General features: G+C 42.0%; 2 protein-coding genes across 12 annotated transcripts in view; both read right to left on the bottom strand.

Annotated features, from left to right (window-relative positions):
- LOC308408488 (protocadherin gamma-C5-like) overlaps nt 1-21149 on the bottom strand; it is a gene marked incomplete at its 5' end in the record, with an annotated part of 274775 nt that overhangs the window by 74489 nt on the left and 179137 nt on the right. The gene's annotated exons all lie outside the window — the stretch shown is intronic.
- LOC308408325 (uncharacterized protein) lies at nt 41-20675 on the bottom strand (the record flags this gene model as incomplete). The annotated part of the gene is made up of 8 exons (XM_080900524.1): nt 19827-20675; nt 14050-15805; nt 10910-12111; nt 9658-9747; nt 7654-8883; nt 5869-6120; nt 4027-5118; nt 41-2482 (listed from the first exon to the last, which is right to left on the bottom strand). Exons 1-8 carry the CDS (start codon nt 20523-20525, stop codon nt 41-43), a joined length of 8763 nt encoding a protein of 2920 aa, XP_080756650.1. The 5' UTR covers nt 20526-20675.

Genomic DNA, 21149 nt, shown 5'->3' with positions numbered 1-21149 from the left:
ACCACTTTAGTGTGTAACATAACGATTATTCAGAAACGTATTATTCAGAAATGCTAACCTCTAGAGGAGAGTCTGGTTCATCCAGGATGCTCTTTTCACTCTGTATCCGCTGCATCGTTCCTGTAGAACTGGGGTCCATTATCAGCACGTTCTGACTACCAGCTCTGCCGAACTTACAGTCACTCTTTCTGGAGTCAGTCGTCCTACACACCTCGTAATTGTACACATGTGGCAGAGTCCCTGTCCCCAAAGTGTCTGAGTAACGTGGTGGATAATATGGAATGACGGGCAGGTTGGAGTGATACAGGATGCGAGACTGTCTCCACCTGTAGATTTTGACTGATATAATAACCACTAAACACGTGATGAAGAGGAAGGAAACTACAGCCAGAGCCAAGACTAAGTAAAAAGTCAGGTTGTCATTGTACTCCTTGTCGTGTGTCAACTCAGTGAACTCCGACAGCACTTCAGGGAAGCTGTCCGCCACCGCCACGTTAACAACGACTGTAGCTGAACGGGAAGGCTGCCCGTTGTCCTCCACTATAACAGTCAGTCTTTGCTTGACAGCATCTTTATCAGTGACTTGGCGGATAGTTCTGATTTCTCCATTCTGTAAGCCCACTTCAAACAGCGCCCTGTCTGTGGCTTTCTGCAGTTTATAGGAGAGCCAGGCGTTCTGTCCAGAGTCCACATCAACAGCCACCACTTTAGTCACCAGATAGCCCACATCTGCTGAACGAGGCACCATTTCAGCCACCAGAGAGCCACCAGTCTGGACTGGGTACAGAACCTGAGGAGGGTTGTCGTTCTGGTCCTGGATCATTATTTTCACAGTCACGTTGCTGCTGAGTGGAGGAGAGCCTCCATCCTGCGCTTTTACGCGGAAGTGGAAGTCTTTGATATGCTCGTAGTCAAAAGAGCGCACTGCATGGATGACTCCACTATCAGCACTAACGGACACATATGAGGAGACTGGCACTCCGTTAACGGAGGAGTCCTCCAGTATGTAAGAAACACGGGCATTCTGGTTCCAGTCAGCGTCTGTGGCTTTGACTGTGAATATAGAGAGACTTGGTGTATTGTTTTCTACAATGTAGGCCTCATATGAGCTCCTCTCAAAAACAGGTGCGTTATCATTAACGTCTGAGATCTGTAAGGTGAGAGTGACGCTGCTGGAGAGGGAGGGCACTCCCTCATCAGTGCAGATCACAGTGATGTTATAGTTAGAGGCTCTCTCTCTGTCTAAATCACTGTCTGTCACTAAACTATAGAAATTGTTAGATGTAAATTTAATTTCAAATGGAATATTTTCATTTATCACGCAATTCACTTTCCCATTATTTTCAGAATCAGGGTCATTTACGCTCATTAAAGCTATTACTGTCTTGCGGGCTGAGTCCTCCGGTATTGAGCCTGACGCTGAAATCATATTTACAACGGGTCTATTGTCATTCACGTCAATTACATCAATGATTAGTTTACTTGAGTCAGAGAGTCCACCTTGACCGATTGCTTCTATGTCTATATTATAATTTTTTTCAATTTCGTAGTCAATCAGACCATCTAATATCACATCACCTTCATTATTAATATGAAATAACTTTGAAACTGTATCCATGCTATTTCCGATTACATAGGTCACCTCTCCATTTGTGCCTTTGTCTGCGTCAGAAGCCGTGACCTTAGTAACAAGTGTTCCCTTAACAGAGTTTTCCGTAATACTTGCTTTGTAAACGGGTTTACTAAAAACAGGTGCATTATCGTTTGCATCTAACACGGTAACATAGATTTTCATTGTTCCTGTCATTTGCGGTTCACCTCCATCTTCCGCAGTCAAAACTAAAGATATATGTTCTTGTTTCTCTCGGTCCAATGGCTTCTGTAAAATCATTTCTACTTTCTTGCTTCCATCACTTTGTGCGTGCAATTTAAGAACAAAATTGTCACTCGGCTTAAGAGTGTATCTCTGCAGTCCATTCAGTCCGATATCTGGGTCTATTGCTTTTTCTAGCATAAACTTAGAGCCGACGGTCGCTGATTCGCTGATTTCAAACACTCTCTCCTCCTTTTGGAAAACTGGAGCATTATCATTAACATCGGTAATTTCAACCGTAACTGGGAATAATTCCAGTGGGCTCTCTAACGTTATTTGAAAATGTAAAGCACAAGGCGTTGTCTGTCTGCACAGGACTTCGCGGTCTATTTTTTCTTTAATGAGGAGGACTCCTCTTTCTCTATTCAGCTCGATGTACTGAACGCTGTCTCCGGTATAGAGACGAGCTTTACCTGACCTAAGACGTTTGACATCTAAACCTAAATCTTGGGCTATATTGCCCACCAAAGATCCTTTCGCCATTTCTTCTGGAACTGAATAGCTAACCTGCCCGACCACATAACTGAGGCAGAAAATGGAGATTATCAGTACTTGCCGTTCCATTGTTCTGTCCGACACCGCTGTCACACCACAGTTATGTTGTTTTATTCCGTTTAACGATTAAAATTCCACCAAAATGAATAGAAAAGATAAAAAGGAATCTGTTTTAATCCACCCGTTACAGTAGGAATCCGTTTTAAGGTGCCTGTGATTTTGATCTGATTCCTAAACTGTGCGTCCTACGTCTGAGTATGCTTCGTAATATGCCGGGATGCTGACTGGATGGATGTGTTATTAAAGAGAGTCAATAACTTGACACATTGTGCAACAGCGGCGCGATGAGTTCACAAGGTGAAAGTACACGAGGCAAACAGTAGAAGAAGAAGGACAAAAAAGAAGCAGAAAAAAGAAAGCGCGTGTCTATAATGAAAATGAGGAGGATGACAGAAAAACCAAACGGCGTTTTCTCATCTTAAGCAACACTGGAATGAACGTAACAATGGAAATTCATTCACACAGAATGAAAACGAGAGATTGTTGAAAAAAAAAAAGAATTTACAAGAGGCGCATAAAAAGGACTAACAATGTAGAACTGTGCCCTATTTGTCACTGTCCAAGGTGCTGAATCGCTGTTGGACTCGCGTTTATTTTTCACAGAATAGTACCTCACGCATACACGCAGATTAAAAAATATATATTAAACCCAAAAGACAGACCTCTATAGCAGAGTCTGGTTCATCCAGAAACACAAGTCTGGTGCAGACATCTTGATGCATGCTCAATCATCCAGGTAAGCAAATCCTCAAAAGTTAATTCTGTTCATCTGGACATAACGTTTTCAGTGGGACAAACGTTTCGTCACTCATCAGTCTCAGCTGACTGCAGATTTCCCCAATCTTATAAGCAGTACATTTGCATAATGACTGAAACTAGCACCACTGAAGGAACAATGGGCTGGGAGGTTCGTTCCTAGGAACTGAAGAAGTCACTTGGATGAGCGACAAAACCTTTCTCCCACTGAAACGCTACGTCAAGATGAACAGAATCACCGATCTGGTTCAGACAGAAAAAAAGTTAACACTTCAAAGTTGGCCAAATCATTTTTAACTAACCTCCAGAGGAGAGTCAGAAGAATCTCACAAAAGTTGAAAACCATCCCCAAATAATGTTAAATACGTAGCAGTTTTTTCATAACAAACTAAATGATATACTTATACATGTTACTCTCTAAGGTGCTGAAGAAAACAAAGATTAACTAAAATAACAAGTTATTGTCCAGGGTGTACCCCGCCTCTCGGCTTATGACAGCTGGGATAAGGTTCAGCACCCCCGCAACCCCGAAAAGGATAAGCGGAAGCGAATAGATGTATGTATGTAGAAAGACGACAAAAGTGTAAATACCCAGAAAGCCACTTAAATTTAAATGGTGTGTATAACATTGTATATAAAAACTGTCTAAAATAAAAGAAGAATCTCACAAAAGTTGAAAACGATCCTCAGATCACATTAAATACGTAGTAGTCTTTTTCATATCAAGCTAAATTATATCGTTACATGTTGCTCTCCAAGGTGCTGAAAAAAAAGAAAGACTAACTAAAATAACAAGTTATAAAGATATATTGTGCCATTTGTGATGTAATAATTATTCTAACCTCCAGAGGAGAGTCTGGTTCATCCAGGATGCTTTTTTCACTCTGTATCCGCTGCATCGTTCCTGTAGAACTGGGGTCCATTATCAGCACGTTCTGACTACCAGCTCTGCCGAACTTACAGTCACTCTTTCTGGAGTCAGTCGTCCTGCACACCTCGTAATTGTACACATGTGGCAGAGTCCCTGTCCCCAAAGTGTCTGAGTAACGTGGTGGATAATATGGAATGACAGGCAGGTTGGAGTGATACAGGATGCGAGACTGTCTCCACCTGTAGATTTTGACTGATATAATAACCACTAAACACGTGATGAAGAGGAAGGAAACTACAGCCAGAGCCAAGACTAAGTAAAAAGTCAGGTTGTCATTGTACTCCTTGTCGTGTGTCAACTCAGTGAACTCCGACAGCACTTCAGGGAAGCTGTCCGCCACCGCCACGTTAACAACAACTGTAGCTGAACGAGAGGGCTGTCCGTTGTCCTCCACTATAACAGTCAGTCTTTGTTTGACAGTATCTTTATCAGTGACTTGGCGGATAGTTCTGATTTCTCCATTCTGTAAGCCCACTTCAAACAGCGCCCTGTCTGTGGCTTTCTGCAGTTTATAGGAGAGCCAGGCATTCTGTCCAGAGTCCACATCAACAGCCACCACTTTAGTCACCAGATAGCCCACATCTGCTGAACGAGGCACCATTTCAGCCACCAGAGAGCCACCAGTCTGGACTGGGTACAGAACCTGAGGGGGGTTGTCGTTCTGGTCTTGGATCATTATTTTCACAGTCACGTTGCTGCTGAGTGGAGGAGAGCCTCCATCCTGCGCTTTTACGCTGAAGTGGAAATCTTTGATCTGCTCGTAGTCAAAAGAGCGCACTGCATGGATGACTCCACTATCAGCACTAACGGACACATACGAGGAGACTGGCACCCCGTTAACGGAGGAGTCCTCCAGTATGTAAGAAACACGGGCATTCTGATTCCAGTCAGCGTCTGTTGCTTTCACTGTGAATATAGAGAGACCTGGTGTGTTGTTTTCTACAATATAGGCCTCATATGAGCTTCTCTCAAAGACAGGTGCGTTATCATTAACGTCTGAGATCTGTAAGGTGAGAGTGACACTGCTGGAAAGAGAGGGCACTCCCTCATCAGTGCAGGTCACAGTGATATTATAATGAGACGCAACTTCTCTGTCTAAAGCAACCTCTGTCAGCAAATTGTAAAAGCCATTCATGGTATTAAGTATTTTAAAAGGAGCATTATCATTAATATTACACTTCACCTCTCCATTCCTGTCAGAGTCAGGGTCATTCACGCTTAGCATTGCAATTACAGTACTCTCAGGCGAGTCTTCTAAAATGGCATCTGACTTAGAGAGTATTTTCAGCTGAGGGCTGTTGTCATTGACATCAGTAACATCTAAGAGAATCTTACTGGAATCAGAGAGCCCACCATTGTCCGTAGCTTCTATATCTATTTGGAAGAGCTTCGTTTTTTCATAGTCTATTTGACCGATCACGATAACCTCTCCAGTTTTTCTATCAATCTGAAATAAATCGGACAAACGACGTTTGCTGTTTGAAATTGCGTATGATATTTCCCCGTTAGAGCCTCCATCTTTGTCAGATGCTCTAACAGTTATAACGCTGGTTCCAGCCGGTGAATTCTCGGTTATTGTTGCTTTATATACTGGCTTAGTGAAAATTGGTGCATTGTCGTTTGCATCCAATACGTTAACAGTGATCTGCATTGTACCTGACATACGCGGCTGCCCGCCATCCTGAGCAGTTAATAATAACAATATATGTTGATCTTGCTCTCGATCCAGAGGCTTCTGTAGAATCATTTCCACCTTCTTACTCCCATCCGCTTGGTTCTCTAATTTCAGCGCAAAGTTGTTTGTTGGATTAAGGGAATAGCTCTGGAGACCATTTGTACCGATGTCAGCATCGATGGCTTTCTCCAGCACAAATTTAGACCCAATGATGGTTGACTCGCTGATTTCGAAGCGCTTTTCGCTCGATGCAAAGCTGGGAGCATTGTCATTAATATCTGTGATTTCTATTGTTATTCGAAACAGTTCCATCGGATTTTCCAGAATCATCTGTAAAAGTAAAGCACAGGGCGTCGTGTCGCCACACAGCGTTTCTCTGTCTATCCTTTCTTTTATAAGGAGGACACCACGGTCTCTATTCAGCTCAATATATTCGGCACTATCTCCAGAATGAACGCGCGCTCTGCCGGATTTCAGCCTTTTAATGTCTAAACCTAAATCCTGAGCCACATTACACACTAAAGACCCTTTCTCCATTTCCTCAGGAATGGAGTAACTGACCTGCCCGAACACCGAGGTGAGAAAGAAAACCAAGAAGAACAACAGTACTTGCCGCCTCATTGCTTTGCAGGGATAATCCTGTGTCCTTTTAATAAAACTGCAATCCACACGAATCATGATAATAATTCCGACCATATCTCAAAGACAGTTTCAGCGAAAAAAGAATACGTTTTCGATCTCCGTAAGCGGTATTCCTTATAAAAGAGAACAGGCGGTTACTGTGCGTTTCATTGTCTACCAGTGTGCAAATCTAAAGGGGAGGTACATTTTTCAGCGTTGACGAATGCTGCCATACTCGAGCCAATAGCGGCCCTTTCTGTTCAACAGACCAAACAGCAAAATCTGGAATGAGGATGATGATGATGATGCTCATAGAAAACAAAAACAACAACTATTATTATTATTATTATTATTATTATTATTATTATTATTATTATTATTATTATGACGACTAGTAAACTTTAAAGCTTTTAGATAATCTAACCTGTTACAGATTAGATTATATTACACAACTGACAATGTAACCATTTAAGTGTTTTAATAATTAAAACTAATGCGTCATACCTCATGCCTAATAGGTTCAAAGGTTAGTGACTTTATGTAAGCATATTCACTGGTGGGGTTGTGGCTCCTCCAACACCAACGGCCGTGGCAGGCTAAACATGAGGATACTGACTACACGCAACAATAAACACATAAAATGCACCTCTGAGCTATTTGTTCCTTTTATTCCACATTGTACTGTCCAAACCCACAACTCAGTACATTGGATCAAATGTATTACAAATGCAGAGACTGCACAAACAAACATGACTGCAACTGACAAAATATTACACCAATTGTTATGTCAAACTGCAACATCACACTACGGCATCAACTAGTGCATTAAACTATACATCAAGCTGCGGTCAATAGAAAGTTTCCCGTAATGCTCACCCTACCTTTCTGCTCATCAAACAGCAGGTGCTGTGAACAGGTGAGTGCAACGACATTTATCATCTAATACACACCCATGAGTCACGCCCCACAACCGTGCACCAATACAGTGTGTGAACTTAAACCAACCCTCTTAATCCAAAAAAGGAAAGACCAACATATGGCTCCTACAGGTAGTAATGCTAAAACTCCAAAGACAAGCACATGGAATATATGCAGTCTGTACTGATTGACACTGACATGTGGTAACAAAACAAATAAGAAAGCACAAATGAACCTAGATACTGAAAAAGTCATAAGCCACTTGACAGATCGAAAACAGTGCAAAGATTCCAAAAGTATGAAATATCAGCATGTAAGTCTAACCTCAAGAGGAGAGTCTGGTTCATCCAGGATGCTCTTTTCACTCTGTATCCGCTGCATCGTTCCTGTAGAACTGGGGTCCATTATCAGCACGTTCTGACTACCAGCTCTGCCGAACTTACAGTCACTCTTTCTGGAGTCAGTCGTCCTGCACACCTCGTAGTTGTACACATGTGGCAGAGTCCCTGTCCCCAAAGTGTCTGAGTAACGTGGTGGATAATATGGAATGACAGGGAGGTTGGAGTGATACAGGATGCGAGACTGTCTCCACCTGTAGATTTTGACTGATATAATAACCACTAAACACGTGATGAAGAGGAAGGAAACTACAGCCAGAGCCAAGACTAAGTAAAAAGTCAGGTTGTCATTGTACTCCTTGTCGTGGGTCAACTCAGTGAACTCTGACAGCACTTCAGGGAAGCTGTCCGCCACCGCCACGTTAACAACAACTGTAGCTGAACGAGAGGGCTGTCCGTTGTCCTCCACTATAACAGTCAGTCTCTGTTTGACAGTATCTTTATCAGTGACTTGGCGGATAGTTCTGATTTCTCCATTCTGTAAGCCCACTTCAAACAGCGCCCTGTCTGTGGCTTTCTGCAGTTTGTAGGAGAGCCAGGCATTCTGTCCAGAGTCCACATCAACAGCCACCACTTTAGTCACCAGATAACCCACATCTGCTGAACGAGGCACCATTTCAGCCACCAGAGATCCACCAGTCTGGACTGGGTACAGAACCTGAGGGGGGTTGTCGTTCTGGTCCTGGATCATTATTTTCACAGTCACGTTGCTGCTGAGTGGAGGAGAGCCTCCATCCTGCGCTTTTACGAGGAAGTGGAAATCTTTGATCTGCTCGTAGTCAAAAGAGCGCACTGCATGGATAACTCCACTATCAGCACTAACGGACACATACGAGGAGACTGGCACTCCGTTAACGGAGGAGTCCTCCAGTATGTAAGAAACACGGGCATTCTGGTTCCAGTCAGCGTCTGTGGCTTTCACTGTGAATATAGAAAGACCTGGTGTGTTGTTTTCTACAATGTAGGCCTCATATGAGCTCCTTTCAAAGACAGGTGCGTTATCATTAACGTCTGAGATCTGTAAGGTGAGAGTGACGCTGCTGGAGAGGGAGGGCACTCCCTCATCAGAGCAGGTCACAGTGATGTTATACTCAGAGGCTCTCTCTCTGTCTAAATCACTGTCTGTTACTAAGCTGTAGAAATTATTAGATGCTGACTTAATAGACAAATGTGTATTATCATTGATAAAACAGTGGACTTTACCGTTTTCATTTGAATCTGGGTCTTGAACATTCATCATCGCAACAACAGTGTTAGGTTTAGAGTGTTCAGATATCATATTTGATTTTGACATTATATTAATCGTTGGCTTGTTGTCGTTTATATCCACCACTTCAACGATAACTTTGCACGAATCTGTAAGTCCACCATCATCACTTGCACGTATGTTAATATGGTAATTTCGTGCATTTTCATAATCAATGTTTCCAATTAATTTTATTTCTCCACTTTCTTCATGTATCTGAAACAAGGCATGCGCTTGATCTAAACTGTTTGTAATGGAATATTTTATTCTACCATTTGATCCATGATCTGCATCTGACGCACTAACACTCGTGACAACTGTCCCTTCCGGGGCGTTTTCAAAAACAGTGGCTGTGTAGGTGGACTGTGTGAAGACAGGCGCATTATCATTAGCATCTAATACTGTGATGAAAATTCGAATTGTACCTGACATTTGCGGATCTCCGCCATCAAAGGCTGTTAGAACTAGTGATATCGACTCTTCCTTTTCTCTGTCAAGAGGCTTCTGTAAAATCATTTCAGCCTTTTCCGTTCCACTACCTTGACTGTCCCCTTTCAGTACAAAATTATCGGTAGGTTTAAGCTCATATTTCTGAAGACCATTTTTGCCGACATCAAGATCAATTGCTCTGTCCAGAACAAATTTTCCTCCGATTACAGCAGATTCACTGATTTTAAAGGTTACCTCGCTTTTCTCAAAGGTGGGGGGGTTGTCATTTATGTCTATAATCTCGACTGTGACACTGTAAAACTCCATAGGGTTTTCTAAAATGATCTGAAAATGTAAAGCACAAGGTGTTGTCTGCCTGCAAATCGCTTCTCTGTCGATCCTCTCTTTGATTAGAAGAAGTCCGCGTTCCCCGTTTAGCTCAATATATTCCACACCGTCTCCCGTATAAACGCGAGCTCTTCCAGATTTCAGTCGTTTTGTATCCAAACCCAAATCCTGGGCAATATTACCGACTAAAGAGCCACTCGGCATCTCCTCGGGAATAGAGTAGCTGATTTGGCCGATGACTGGACCGAGATAAAAGACCAAGGAAAACAACAGCGCTTGCCATTTCATTGTTCTGTTCGAACTGTTCCCCTGGAAAATTAGCAGGAAAAAACTATTATCCACAATTACCGAATGTCCCTTACAGGTGATAAAACACAGACATCACTCCGAAACCATTTGAATCGGTTAAAGAAAGGTTGAAAACGGCTCTAGTTAAAATGATCTCCGACGTTTGAACACGACGTCTTTCTCTCTGTGATATCATTATGGCGAGCGAGGTTTCTCTTTAAATGTGCCCTGAAATATCAACACACTGGCCAACAGCGGCCCTACGAGTACATAATTAGGAACTACAGAAAACGCCTGGGAAACTAAAGGAAAAGCCTGTTGTGCACGAAGGCTTATTGTTTTTACAAATACCAGGATAACACAGCCCATAAAAGAGTTAACGTCTGCAACACTAGAGAATACTAGTTCCCTTATAAAGTATTTTAGTTGAACAGATAACAGAGTCTATATTCTTTACGTATACCACTGAACTGAACTATTAAGTCATGATGATATGTGACGAGTTGCTTAAAAATACTGTCACAAATTCAACAAAGCGAAATACATGACATAGATAGCTCCCCCACCCCCGCCAAGTTTATATTGAGTTACAGTCTTTCGACGTGTCTTGGCAAAAAGAGACGAAATGATTTATGTTCAAATTTTACACCATCACCAATAACTAAACGTCAAATACTAACATACCTTCACATGTTGACAAAACATCAATACGTTAAGATAGACACCCATTGTCAAAAGCGATGGAACAAGTAACGTGCCTCTGTCCATGGTGCTGACTCTTGACTAGCGCTAGTTGGTTCTTAGTAAAAACTATGAGGAACAGAAAAAAAAGTTTACGCTTCAAAATTGGCTAGATCATTATATAACTAACCTCTAGAGGAGAGTCTGGTTCATCCAGGATGCTCTTTTCACTCTGTATCCGCTGCATCGTTCCTGTAGAACTGGGGTCCATTATCAGCACGTTCTGACTACCAGCTCTGCCGAACTTACAGTCACTCTTTCTGGAGTCAGTCGTCCTGCACACCTCGTAATTGTACACATGTGGCAGAGTCCCTGTGCCCAAAGTGTCTGAGTAACGTGGTGGATAATATGGAATGACAGGCAGGTTGGAGTGGTACAGGATGCGAGACTGTCTCCACCTGTAGATTTTGACTGATATAATAACCACTAAACACGTGATGAAGAGGAAGGAAACTACAGCCAGAGCCAAGACTAAGTAAAAAGTCAGGTTGTCATTGTACTCCTTGTCGTGCGTCAATTCAGTGAACTCCGACAGCACTTCAGGGAAGCTGTCCGCCACCGCCACGTTAACAACAACTGTAGCTGAACGAGAGGGCTGCCCGTTGTCCTCCACTATAACAGTCAGTCTCTGTTTGACAGCATCTTTATCAGTGACTTGGCGGATAGTTCTGATTTCTCCATTCTGTAAGCCCACTTCAAACAGCGCCCTGTCTGTGGCTTTCTGCAGTTTATAGGAGAGCCAGGCATTCTGTCCAGAGTCCACATCAACAGCCACCACTTTCGTCACCAGATAACCCACATCTGCTGAACGAGGCACCATTTCAGCCACCAGAGATCCACCAGTCTGGACTGGGTACAGAACCTGAGGGGGGTTGTCGTTCTGGTCCTGGATCATTATTTTCACAGTCACGTTGCTGCTGAGTGGAGGAGAGCCTCCATCCTGCGCTTTTACGAGGAAGTGGAAATCTTTGATCTGCTCGTAGTCAAAAGAGCGCACTGCATGGATGACTCCACTATCAGCACTAACGGACACATACGAGGAGACTGGCACTCCGTTAACGGAGGAGTCCTCCAGTATGTAAGAAACACGGGCGTTCTGGTTCCAGTCAGCGTCTGTGGCTTTGACTGTGAATATAGAGAGACCAGGTGTATTGTTTTCTACAATGTAGGCCTTATATGAGCTCCTCTCAAAGACAGGTGCGTTATCATTAACGTCTGAGATCTGTAAGGTGAGAGTGACGCTGCTGGAGAGGGAGGGCACTCCCTCATCAGAGCAGGTCACAGTGATATTATATTGCGAAGCCATTTCTCTGTCTAAAGCAACCTCCATAACTAGGGTATAAAACCCATTTATAGTAGTCTGTATTTTGAAGGGAATGCTATCATTTATATCACACACAACATTCCCGTTATTCTCGGAATCTGGATCGTTTATGCTTAACATAGCAATTACAGTATTTGTTGGTGAGTTCTCTGATATGGACTCTGATTTAGAAACGATGTTTATTTGAGGACTATTGTCATTTACATCAATGAGATCAACTATCACTTTCGCTGAATCAGAGAGCCCACCGCTGTCTACAACTTCAATATCAATTTGATAAGAGTTTGCTTTTTCATAATCTATTTCCCCGACTAGGATAATTTCACCAGTCTTTGGATTGATATTAAACAGTTCAGATAGAACACGTTTGCTTGTAGATATCAGATATGATAATTCTCCGTTTGAACCGATGTCTTTATCAGATGCACTTACAGTTGTAACACTGGTGCCTTTAGGAGAATTTTCCTGCAGTTTTGCTCTATATAACGGTTTGGCAAATGTCGGTGCATTATCATTCACATCTAATACAGTGACAAATATCTGCATTGTCCCTGACATCTGCGGCTCTCCTCCATCCATGGCAGTTAACAGCAGGGACAAATAATCCTTCTTTTCTCGGTCTAAAGGCTTCTGTAGAGCCATTTGCACCTTTTTACTGCCGTCTGGCTGACTTTCTAGTTTTAATACAAAATGATCACTTGGAGCAAGTGAGTACTGTTGTAAACCATTCATCCCTATGTCGGAATCTAATGCTTTCTCTAACACGAATTTCGATCCTATCACAGCGGACTCACTAATTTCAAAACGTTTTTCTGAATTGGTAAACGTGGGGGTATTATCATTTATGTCCGTAACCTCCACTGTTACACGAAACAGTTCCATTGGATTTTCCAAAATTAGCTGGAAATGTAAGGCACAAGGCGTCGTCTCTCCGCATAAAGCCTCTCTGTCTATCCGCTGCTGGACAAGCAGGACCCCCCTTTCTTTATTCAGCCCGATGTATTCTACACCGCCGCCCGTGTAAACGCGAGCGTTACCTGATTTCAACCTTTTAAGATCTAAACCTAAATCATGAGCTATGTTTCCAACTACAGAGCCTTTGGCCATTTCTTCGGGAATGGAGTAGCTGACCTGCCCGAGCACGTATTTGAGACATAGGGCTGAGAGAAACAACAGTACTTGCCGTCTCATTGTTCTGCACGACCCGATTTCCGTTCCTTCTCCACTAAAAAAAGAAGTATTTGTCATGGAGAGAATATGAAGACAGAAAAAAAATCGTTCGCATTCCAATTATAAGAATCAAATGGTGTAAGCAGGTATAGAATTCCTTGCAGTGCTTCTTATAAACCCGAACAGTCTTTCTGTCTGTACGTCGAATATTTCCACGCAAAAGGGAAGACACAGAGGAATAAAAAACATCCAGCCAAATCGCAACACCCTTGCCAACAGCGACCCTTTGAGTTAAAAATACAAATTACAACATTCATTCTCAAAAACAATGAATTCAGTGTAAAGCCACGCTATTAAGGCTCATCTAAACCTCGAGTATCCTAAATTTAAAGATTTTAGGATATCTGCAACTTACAGCATATATCGTTTAATTATATATTGAAACATCTTAGTAAAAAATTACATTGTGCAATTACAAAATAAATATATCCTAAATTAAAGCTGACACGAATTACAGAAATTAAGTCCAGTCTTAATGAAAAGGACTCTGGAATGCTGAAGTTGAAAATTTAAGGTGTCGCTGTCTGTGGTGCTGAACTGCGATGTAAGTTGATAAAAACTTTGCAACGCATCAACGCTAAAAGATACTGGTTATGTTTAAAATTGTAACTGTAACTGATGTAGTTTCCTAACATCTAATGGAATGTCTGTCTATTTACCTCCAGAATATCATGAAGCATAAAAGGCAGAAAAAAACATGTATCATTTCATGAGGCTAACCTCTAGAGGAGAGTCTGGTTCATCCAGGATGCTCTTTTCACTCTGTATCCGCTGCATCGTTCCTGTAGAACTGGGGTCCATTATCAGCACGTTCTGACTACCAGCTCTGCCGAACTTACAGTCACTCTTTCTGGAGTCAGTCGTCCTGCACACCTCGTAATTGTACACATGTGGCAGAGTCCCTGTCCCCAAAGTGTCTGAGTAACGTGGTGGATAATATGGAATGACAGGCAGGTTGGAGTGATACAGGATGCGAGACTGTCTCCACCTGTAGATTTTGACTGATATAATAACCACTAAACACGTGATGAAGAGGAAGGAAACTACAGCCAGAGCCAAGACTAAGTAAAAAGTCAGGTTGTCATTGTACTCCTTGTCGTGCGTCAACTCAGTGAACTCCGACAGCACTTCAGGGAAGCTGTCCGCCACCGCCACGTTAACAACGACTGTAGCAGAACGAGAGGGCTGTCCGTTGTCCTCCACTATAACAGTCAGTCTTTGTTTGACAGCATCTTTATCAGTGACTTGGCGGATAGTTCTGATTTCTCCATTCTGTAAGCCCACTTCAAACAGCGCCCTGTCTGTGGCTTTCTGCAGTTTATAGGAGAGCCAGGCATTCTGTCCAGAGTCCACATCAACAGCCACCACTTTAGTCACCAGATAGCCCACATCTGCTGAACGAGGCACCATTTCAGCCACCAGAGAGCCACCAGTCTGGACTGGGTACAGAACCTGAGGGGGGTTGTCGTTCTGGTCCTGGATCATTATTTTCACAGTCACGTTGCTGCTGAGTGGAGGAGAGCCTCCATCCTGCGCTTTTACGCGGAAGTGGAAATCTTTGATCTGCTCGTAGTCAAAAGAGCGCACTGCATGGATGACTCCACTATCAGCACTAACGGACACATACGAGGAGACTGGCACTCCGTTAACGGAGGAGTCCTCCAGTATATAAGAAACACGGGCATTCTGGTTCCAGTCAGCGTCTGTGGCTTTGACTGTGAATATAGAGAGACCCGGCGTGTTGTTTTCTATAATATAGGCCTCATATGAGCTCCTCTCAAAGACAGGTGCGTTGTCATTTATGTCAGAGATCTGTAATGTGAGAGTGACGCTGCTGGAGAGGGAGGGCACTCCCTCATCAGAGCAGGTCACAGTGATGTTATAGTTAGAGGCTCTCTCTCTGTCTAAATCACTGTCTGTAACTAGGCTAAAGAACTTTTTAGATGTTGATTTGATCAGAAATGGCACATGTCCTTCGATATTACATGCTACTTTGCCATTTTCACCAGAGTCGGGATCTTGAACATTGAAAATTGTTACAACTGTTTCTGGCCTTGAATTTTCCGATACGGAATTTGTTTTAGACATTATATTAATAGATGGGTGATTATCGTTTATGTCGGTTACTTCAACAAGAATTTTAGCTGAATCTGTTAGCCCCCCATCATCACTACCCTGTATATGTATTTCATAGAGCTGTGCCTTTTCATAATCAAGGTTTCCAGTTAGGGATACCTCACCACTTTCTTCGGCAATGTGAAACATTACAGGGACACCGTCTAACGTGTTTGTTATTGAATAAATAACCTTCCCATAAGAACCTTCATCTGCATCTGTAGCACTAACAGTACACAAAATTGCACCCTTTGCAGCGTTCTCCATTATAGTGACCTTATAGACTTCCTGCGTAAATACTGGAGCATTGTCGTTGGCATCTAGCACGGAAATTTCTATTCGCACTGTTCCCGACAGCTGAGGCTCACCACCGTCAGCAGCTGTGAGAATTAAAGAGAGATGCTGTTGCGCCTCTCTGTCTAGATGTTTCTGCAGCACCATCTCCACCTTCTTACTCCCGTCTTGCTGATTTTGGAGTTTTAGATTAAAACTGTCCGTAGGTTGTAGCGAATAACTCTGCAATCCGTTCACACCTACGTCTGGATCCATTGCTCGCTCTAGCACAAATTTTGCTCCAATCACAGCCGACTCACTAATCCTAAATTTTATTTCATCCTTTTTGAAGCTCGGAGCATTGTCGTTAATGTCGTTAATTTCGACAGTAACGGTATAGAATTCAATCGGGTCTTCGAGTGTAATTTGAAGATGTAAAGCACAAGGTGTCGTCTGCCCGCAGAGCGTCTCTCTGTCAATTCTTTCTCTAACAAGCAGGACGCCTCTGTCTTTATTCAGCTCGACGTATTTTCCATTGTCTTCTGTATATATACGCGCCTTACCCGATTTTAGTCTCTTTACATTTATACCTAAATCCTGCGCTATATTACCAACTACAGAGCCTTTTGACATTTCCTCAGGAATCGAGTAAGCGACCTGCCCGAAAACTGTGCCGAGGGAAGAGACCGACACAAACAACAGTACTTGCCATCTCATTGTTCTGCCCGACATTTTCTCTTCGTTAAAAGCTGGAGAAAAAAGCCTGCTGTACTCAAAAGCGCCTGGTTTTCCCGAATAGATAGTACTCCAGAGGAAAACTGATTCTGTCCGCGTTTCTTGAACTCGAAATAAATAAACCACAGCGCGGATATCTCCAGTGTTTATCAGCTACGCCTGTGTGCTGCATGTGCGTCTCTTTCTGTGTTTAACGTATCAAATGAAGGGAAATTCTCTACACTAGTCAACAGCGGCCCTGAGAGTCCAAACATGTGCACTGCAGAAAATTACAACATCAGCTAGCAGGTCCAAAGTGAAAAAAATAAATAGGAGTTTAATTCATTACACAATAATAAAATATTTGTCTAGGGTACTTATAACTCAAATACAAAATAATACAGAGGACAACCTCCCCACCTGCCTTGACATCTTATTCTGAAGGGTATATTTTGATTATTGTACAATGTCAAGTCATCTTTAATGACACAATACACTTTCCCTTGTAATATGACATGAGATTCTAAGGAACAGTAAAATAAGGTAAAGATCTAGTAACAATATATATCTGAAGTAAAGAGAACTTTATAAAAAAGATTACAAAAGTGATAGGGTGTATTTCTTTACCTGTTACACTTGCACCTTTTAAAATCTTCCTGTATAGATAGTGATTTGTGATAAAGCTGTCAAATACAAAATTACTTTAACCATGAAGTAAGGCTCCAAAATGATAAATACAGATAATGGAAAAAATGTAGTGATTACAAAGGAAAAAAAGGCCATTTTTTGCAAGTAATCATTCTACTTCAAGGGCTTTCCTGATCAATGAATGTGTATGCAGTTCCTGCTAAAACACACCAGGGTGGAGACAGCTTTAGAAGAAGCACAAGACATAAACTGGTAATTATTTGATGAAGTTAATCTTCTCCTTTAGTAAACAATAAGAATAAGTAGTAATTTTCAAAACTGCATTGCACAGATCTCAGATGAAAGTAATTATTTGCTTAACACAACTTGAAAAGTATAAGTTTTCTGGAAGAAAAATTAAAACCAAGTGGGAGAATAGGTGATGATTAGCTTGTAATAAATAGTTTAAGTCTAAAAAGTATCAAAGGGAAGACCACCAGTAGACATTTTGTTGCTTCTGGTATTCCAAGCTGCCTGCTTTAATTTTTTGATCATAGTGTTTTAAGTTTTGTTTCAATAGTTAACTAAAGCTTGTTGTTAAAAAGTTGCTTTCAGAGCCGAAAGTTGCACTCTACTGCAATGTAAACAGTGCTGGTAGACATTTCAGTGAAACACAATCTGCAACTACAATGTTCCAAATACTTAAAAGGTTAACATATTATTGAATAATTGTCAATAATTAATCCTGCTTTCTTGAAAAAAAGTGCTGGAACAGGATGCTGATTATGGAGACTCTTTTCATATACTTAAACTAAAACTAAATTAGGGCTAAGATGACTTTGTTAGGTTTAGATAAAAGAGGGGGAACACATATAGATTATGGGATGAAAGGCTGATTCTGTTAAAGTGCAGAAGTGGTTTAATGAACAGTGAATTGTCATGGAAGAAATAAAATGTGCATTGCTAGCTCTCTGATAACCTCCAGAATACCATGCATGCAAAAATAACAGGCATTTAAAATCATTTGTAATTTCATGAGGCTAACCTCTAGAGGAGAGTCTGGTTCATCCAAGATGCTCTTTTCACTCTGTATCCGCTGCATCGTTCCTGTAGAACTGGGGTCCATTATCAACACGTTCTGACTACCAGCTCTGCCGAACTTACAGTCACTCTTTCTGGAGTCAGTCGTCCTGCACACCTCGTAATTGTACACATGTGGCAGAGTCCCTGTCCCCAAAGTGTCTGAGTAACGTGGTGGATAATATGGAATGACGGGCAGGTTGGAGTGATACAGGATGCGAGACTGTCTCCACCTGTAGATTTTGACTGATATAATAACCACTAAACACGTGATGAAGAGGAAGGAAACTACAGCCAGAGCCAAGACTAAGTAAAAAGTCAGGTTGTCATTGTACTCCTTGTCGTGCGTCAACTCAGTGAACTCCGACAGCACTTCAGGGAAGCTGTCCGCCACCGCCACGTTAACAATGACTGTAGCTGAACGAGAGGGCTGCCCGTTGTCCTCCACTATAACAGTCAGTCTTTGTTTGACAGCATCTTTATCAGTGACTTGGCGGATAGTTCTGATTTCTCCATTCTGTAAGCCCACTTCAAACAGCGCCCTGTCTGTGGCTTTCTGCAGTTTATAGGAGAGCCAGGCATTCTGTCCAGAGTCCACATCAACAGCCACCACTTTAGTCACCAGATAGCCCACATCTGCTGAACGAGGCACCATTTCAGCCACCAGAGAGCCACCAGTCTGGACTGGGTACAGAACCTGAGGGGGGTTGTCGTTCTGGTCCTGGATCATTATTTTCACAGTCACGTTGCTGCTGAGTGGAGGAGAGCCTCCATCCTGCGCTTTTACGCGGAAGTGGAAATCTTTGATCTGCTCGTAGTCAAAAGAGCGCACTGCATGGATGACTCCACTATCTGCACTAACGGACACATATGAGGAGACTGGCACTCCGTTAACGGAGGAGTCCTCCAGTATGTAAGAAACACGGGCATTCTGGTTCCAGTCAGCGTCTGTGGCTTTGACTGTGAATATCAAGAGACCTGGCGTATTGTTTTCTACAATGTAGGCCTCATATGAGCTTCTCTGAAAGACAGGCACGTTATCATTAACGTCTGAGATGTGTAAGGTTAGAGTAACGCTGCTGGAGAGGGACGGCACTCCCTCATCAGAGCAGGTCAAAGTGATCTTGTACTCAGAGGCTCTCTCTCTGTCTAAATCACTGTCTGTTACTAAACTGTAGAAATCATTTGAGGCAGCTGTAATAGTAAATGGTATGTTACTATTTAATCTGCAGTTTACCTGACCATTATTACTTGAATCTGAGTCATAGACACTGAACATAAGTATAACTGTATTATGGGGAGAGTTTTCAGGAATAGAATCTGATTTCGAAAGTATACTGATTACAGGCTCATTATCATTAATGTCAATAACATCAACTATAACCTTACTGGAATCAGAAAGACCACCACTGTCTTTGGCCTCAATATCAATTTGGTAATACTTGGCTTTTTCAAAGTCAACTTCACCAACTAATATTACTTCACCATTTTGATTTACTGTAAATATGTCAGATACACTATCAATTGTAGCTGATACTAAATAAGAAACATCCCCATTTGTCCCTTTATCTGCATCAGAAGCGCTCACTGTTGTCACTGTTGTTCCTTTCTGAGAGTTTTCGGCTATAGTCGCCTTGTAAACCGACTTCGTGAAAACCGGAGCGTTGTCATTCACATCGAGTACGGTCACATAAATCTTCACCGTACCCGACATTTGAGGATCCCCTCCGTCTACGGCGTTTAACAACAATGATATTTGTTCCTCCTTTTCTCGATCTAGCGGCTTTTGTAAAACCATTTCAACCTTTTTCTGTCCATCAGCCTGATTTTCGATTTTCAGAACAAAGTTATCCGTAGGTCTCAGGCTATAATTTTTCAGGCCATTTATTCCAATATCTGCATCGACCGCTCTTTCTAACACGAATTTCGATCCTGTAACTGCGGATTCGCTTATTTCAAAACGTTTCTCATCGTTTTTAAAACTTGGACTGTTATCGTTTATATCAGTGATTTCGACCGTTATTCGAAAAAGCTCCATTGGGTTTTCTAGAATAATCTGCAAATGCAAAGCACAAGGCGTCGTCTGTCTGCAGAGTGACTCTCTGTCGATTCTCTCTTTGAGGAGGAGGACTCCTCTCTCCCTACTCAGCTCGATGTATTCTGCGCTGTCGCTCGTAAATATACGAGATTTACCTGACTTTAGTCTCCTCACATCTATGCCCAAATCTCGAGCTATATTTCCGACAACAGACCCCTTTGGCATTTCCTCCGGAATAGAGTAGCTCACTTGACCGACAACAAAACCTATATAGAAGATCGAGATAAAAAACAGTACTTGCCGTCTCATTGTTCTGTTCAAAATATACGCTGCACCACAGAACATCTTTTGCAAAGGGAATCACGACAAAAAAATAATGTTTCCACACGAAAATATATAGATAAAGGAACATATATCACTCCCAAACAGTGAAATAATAGTCCATCAGATCACTGTATCCATCTAAAAGATTCCCGGTCAGTGAACAGTGCTTTGTCTCCCTTCCTTTCTCTAAAATACGGACATGAAATGGGAGGATCTGCTTCAAATCCTGTCTACAGGATTGCAACACGTTGACCAACAGCGGCCCATTGAGTCCATAGAGCAGAACTACAAGAACAATAAAATTATTTAACTTAATATATTTCATAAAAATGTTATGAAAAAACACCTTAGAAGCTAAATATCTAGAGGCCTGTACTGACAAACTAAAAAACTCAAACAAATATATAGAAGACATCTTTTGATATATGTAACAAACAAAGGAACAAAAGATGGAGCAAGTATTAAATCTATTTTAAAGAGAAATGCGAGGAGGGACAAATGCTGTCTCTATCCGTGGTGCTGAAATCAGTAATAAACGATCAGATTATAATTGAAACAAGATATTTTGAAATAGTGATGTACAATTTCAAATGTGCTGTAGTTATCTCCATCCTATAAGCAGGAAAGTTGCATGTATTACAATAA

Source organism: Rhamphochromis sp. 'chilingali' (genome assembly GCF_963969265.1).
Source record: "Rhamphochromis sp. 'chilingali' genome assembly, chromosome: 13".
Taxonomy (NCBI): Eukaryota; Metazoa; Chordata; class Actinopteri; order Cichliformes; family Cichlidae; genus Rhamphochromis; species Rhamphochromis sp. 'chilingali'.
This window is presented reverse-complemented; position numbering and strand designations above follow the sequence as displayed.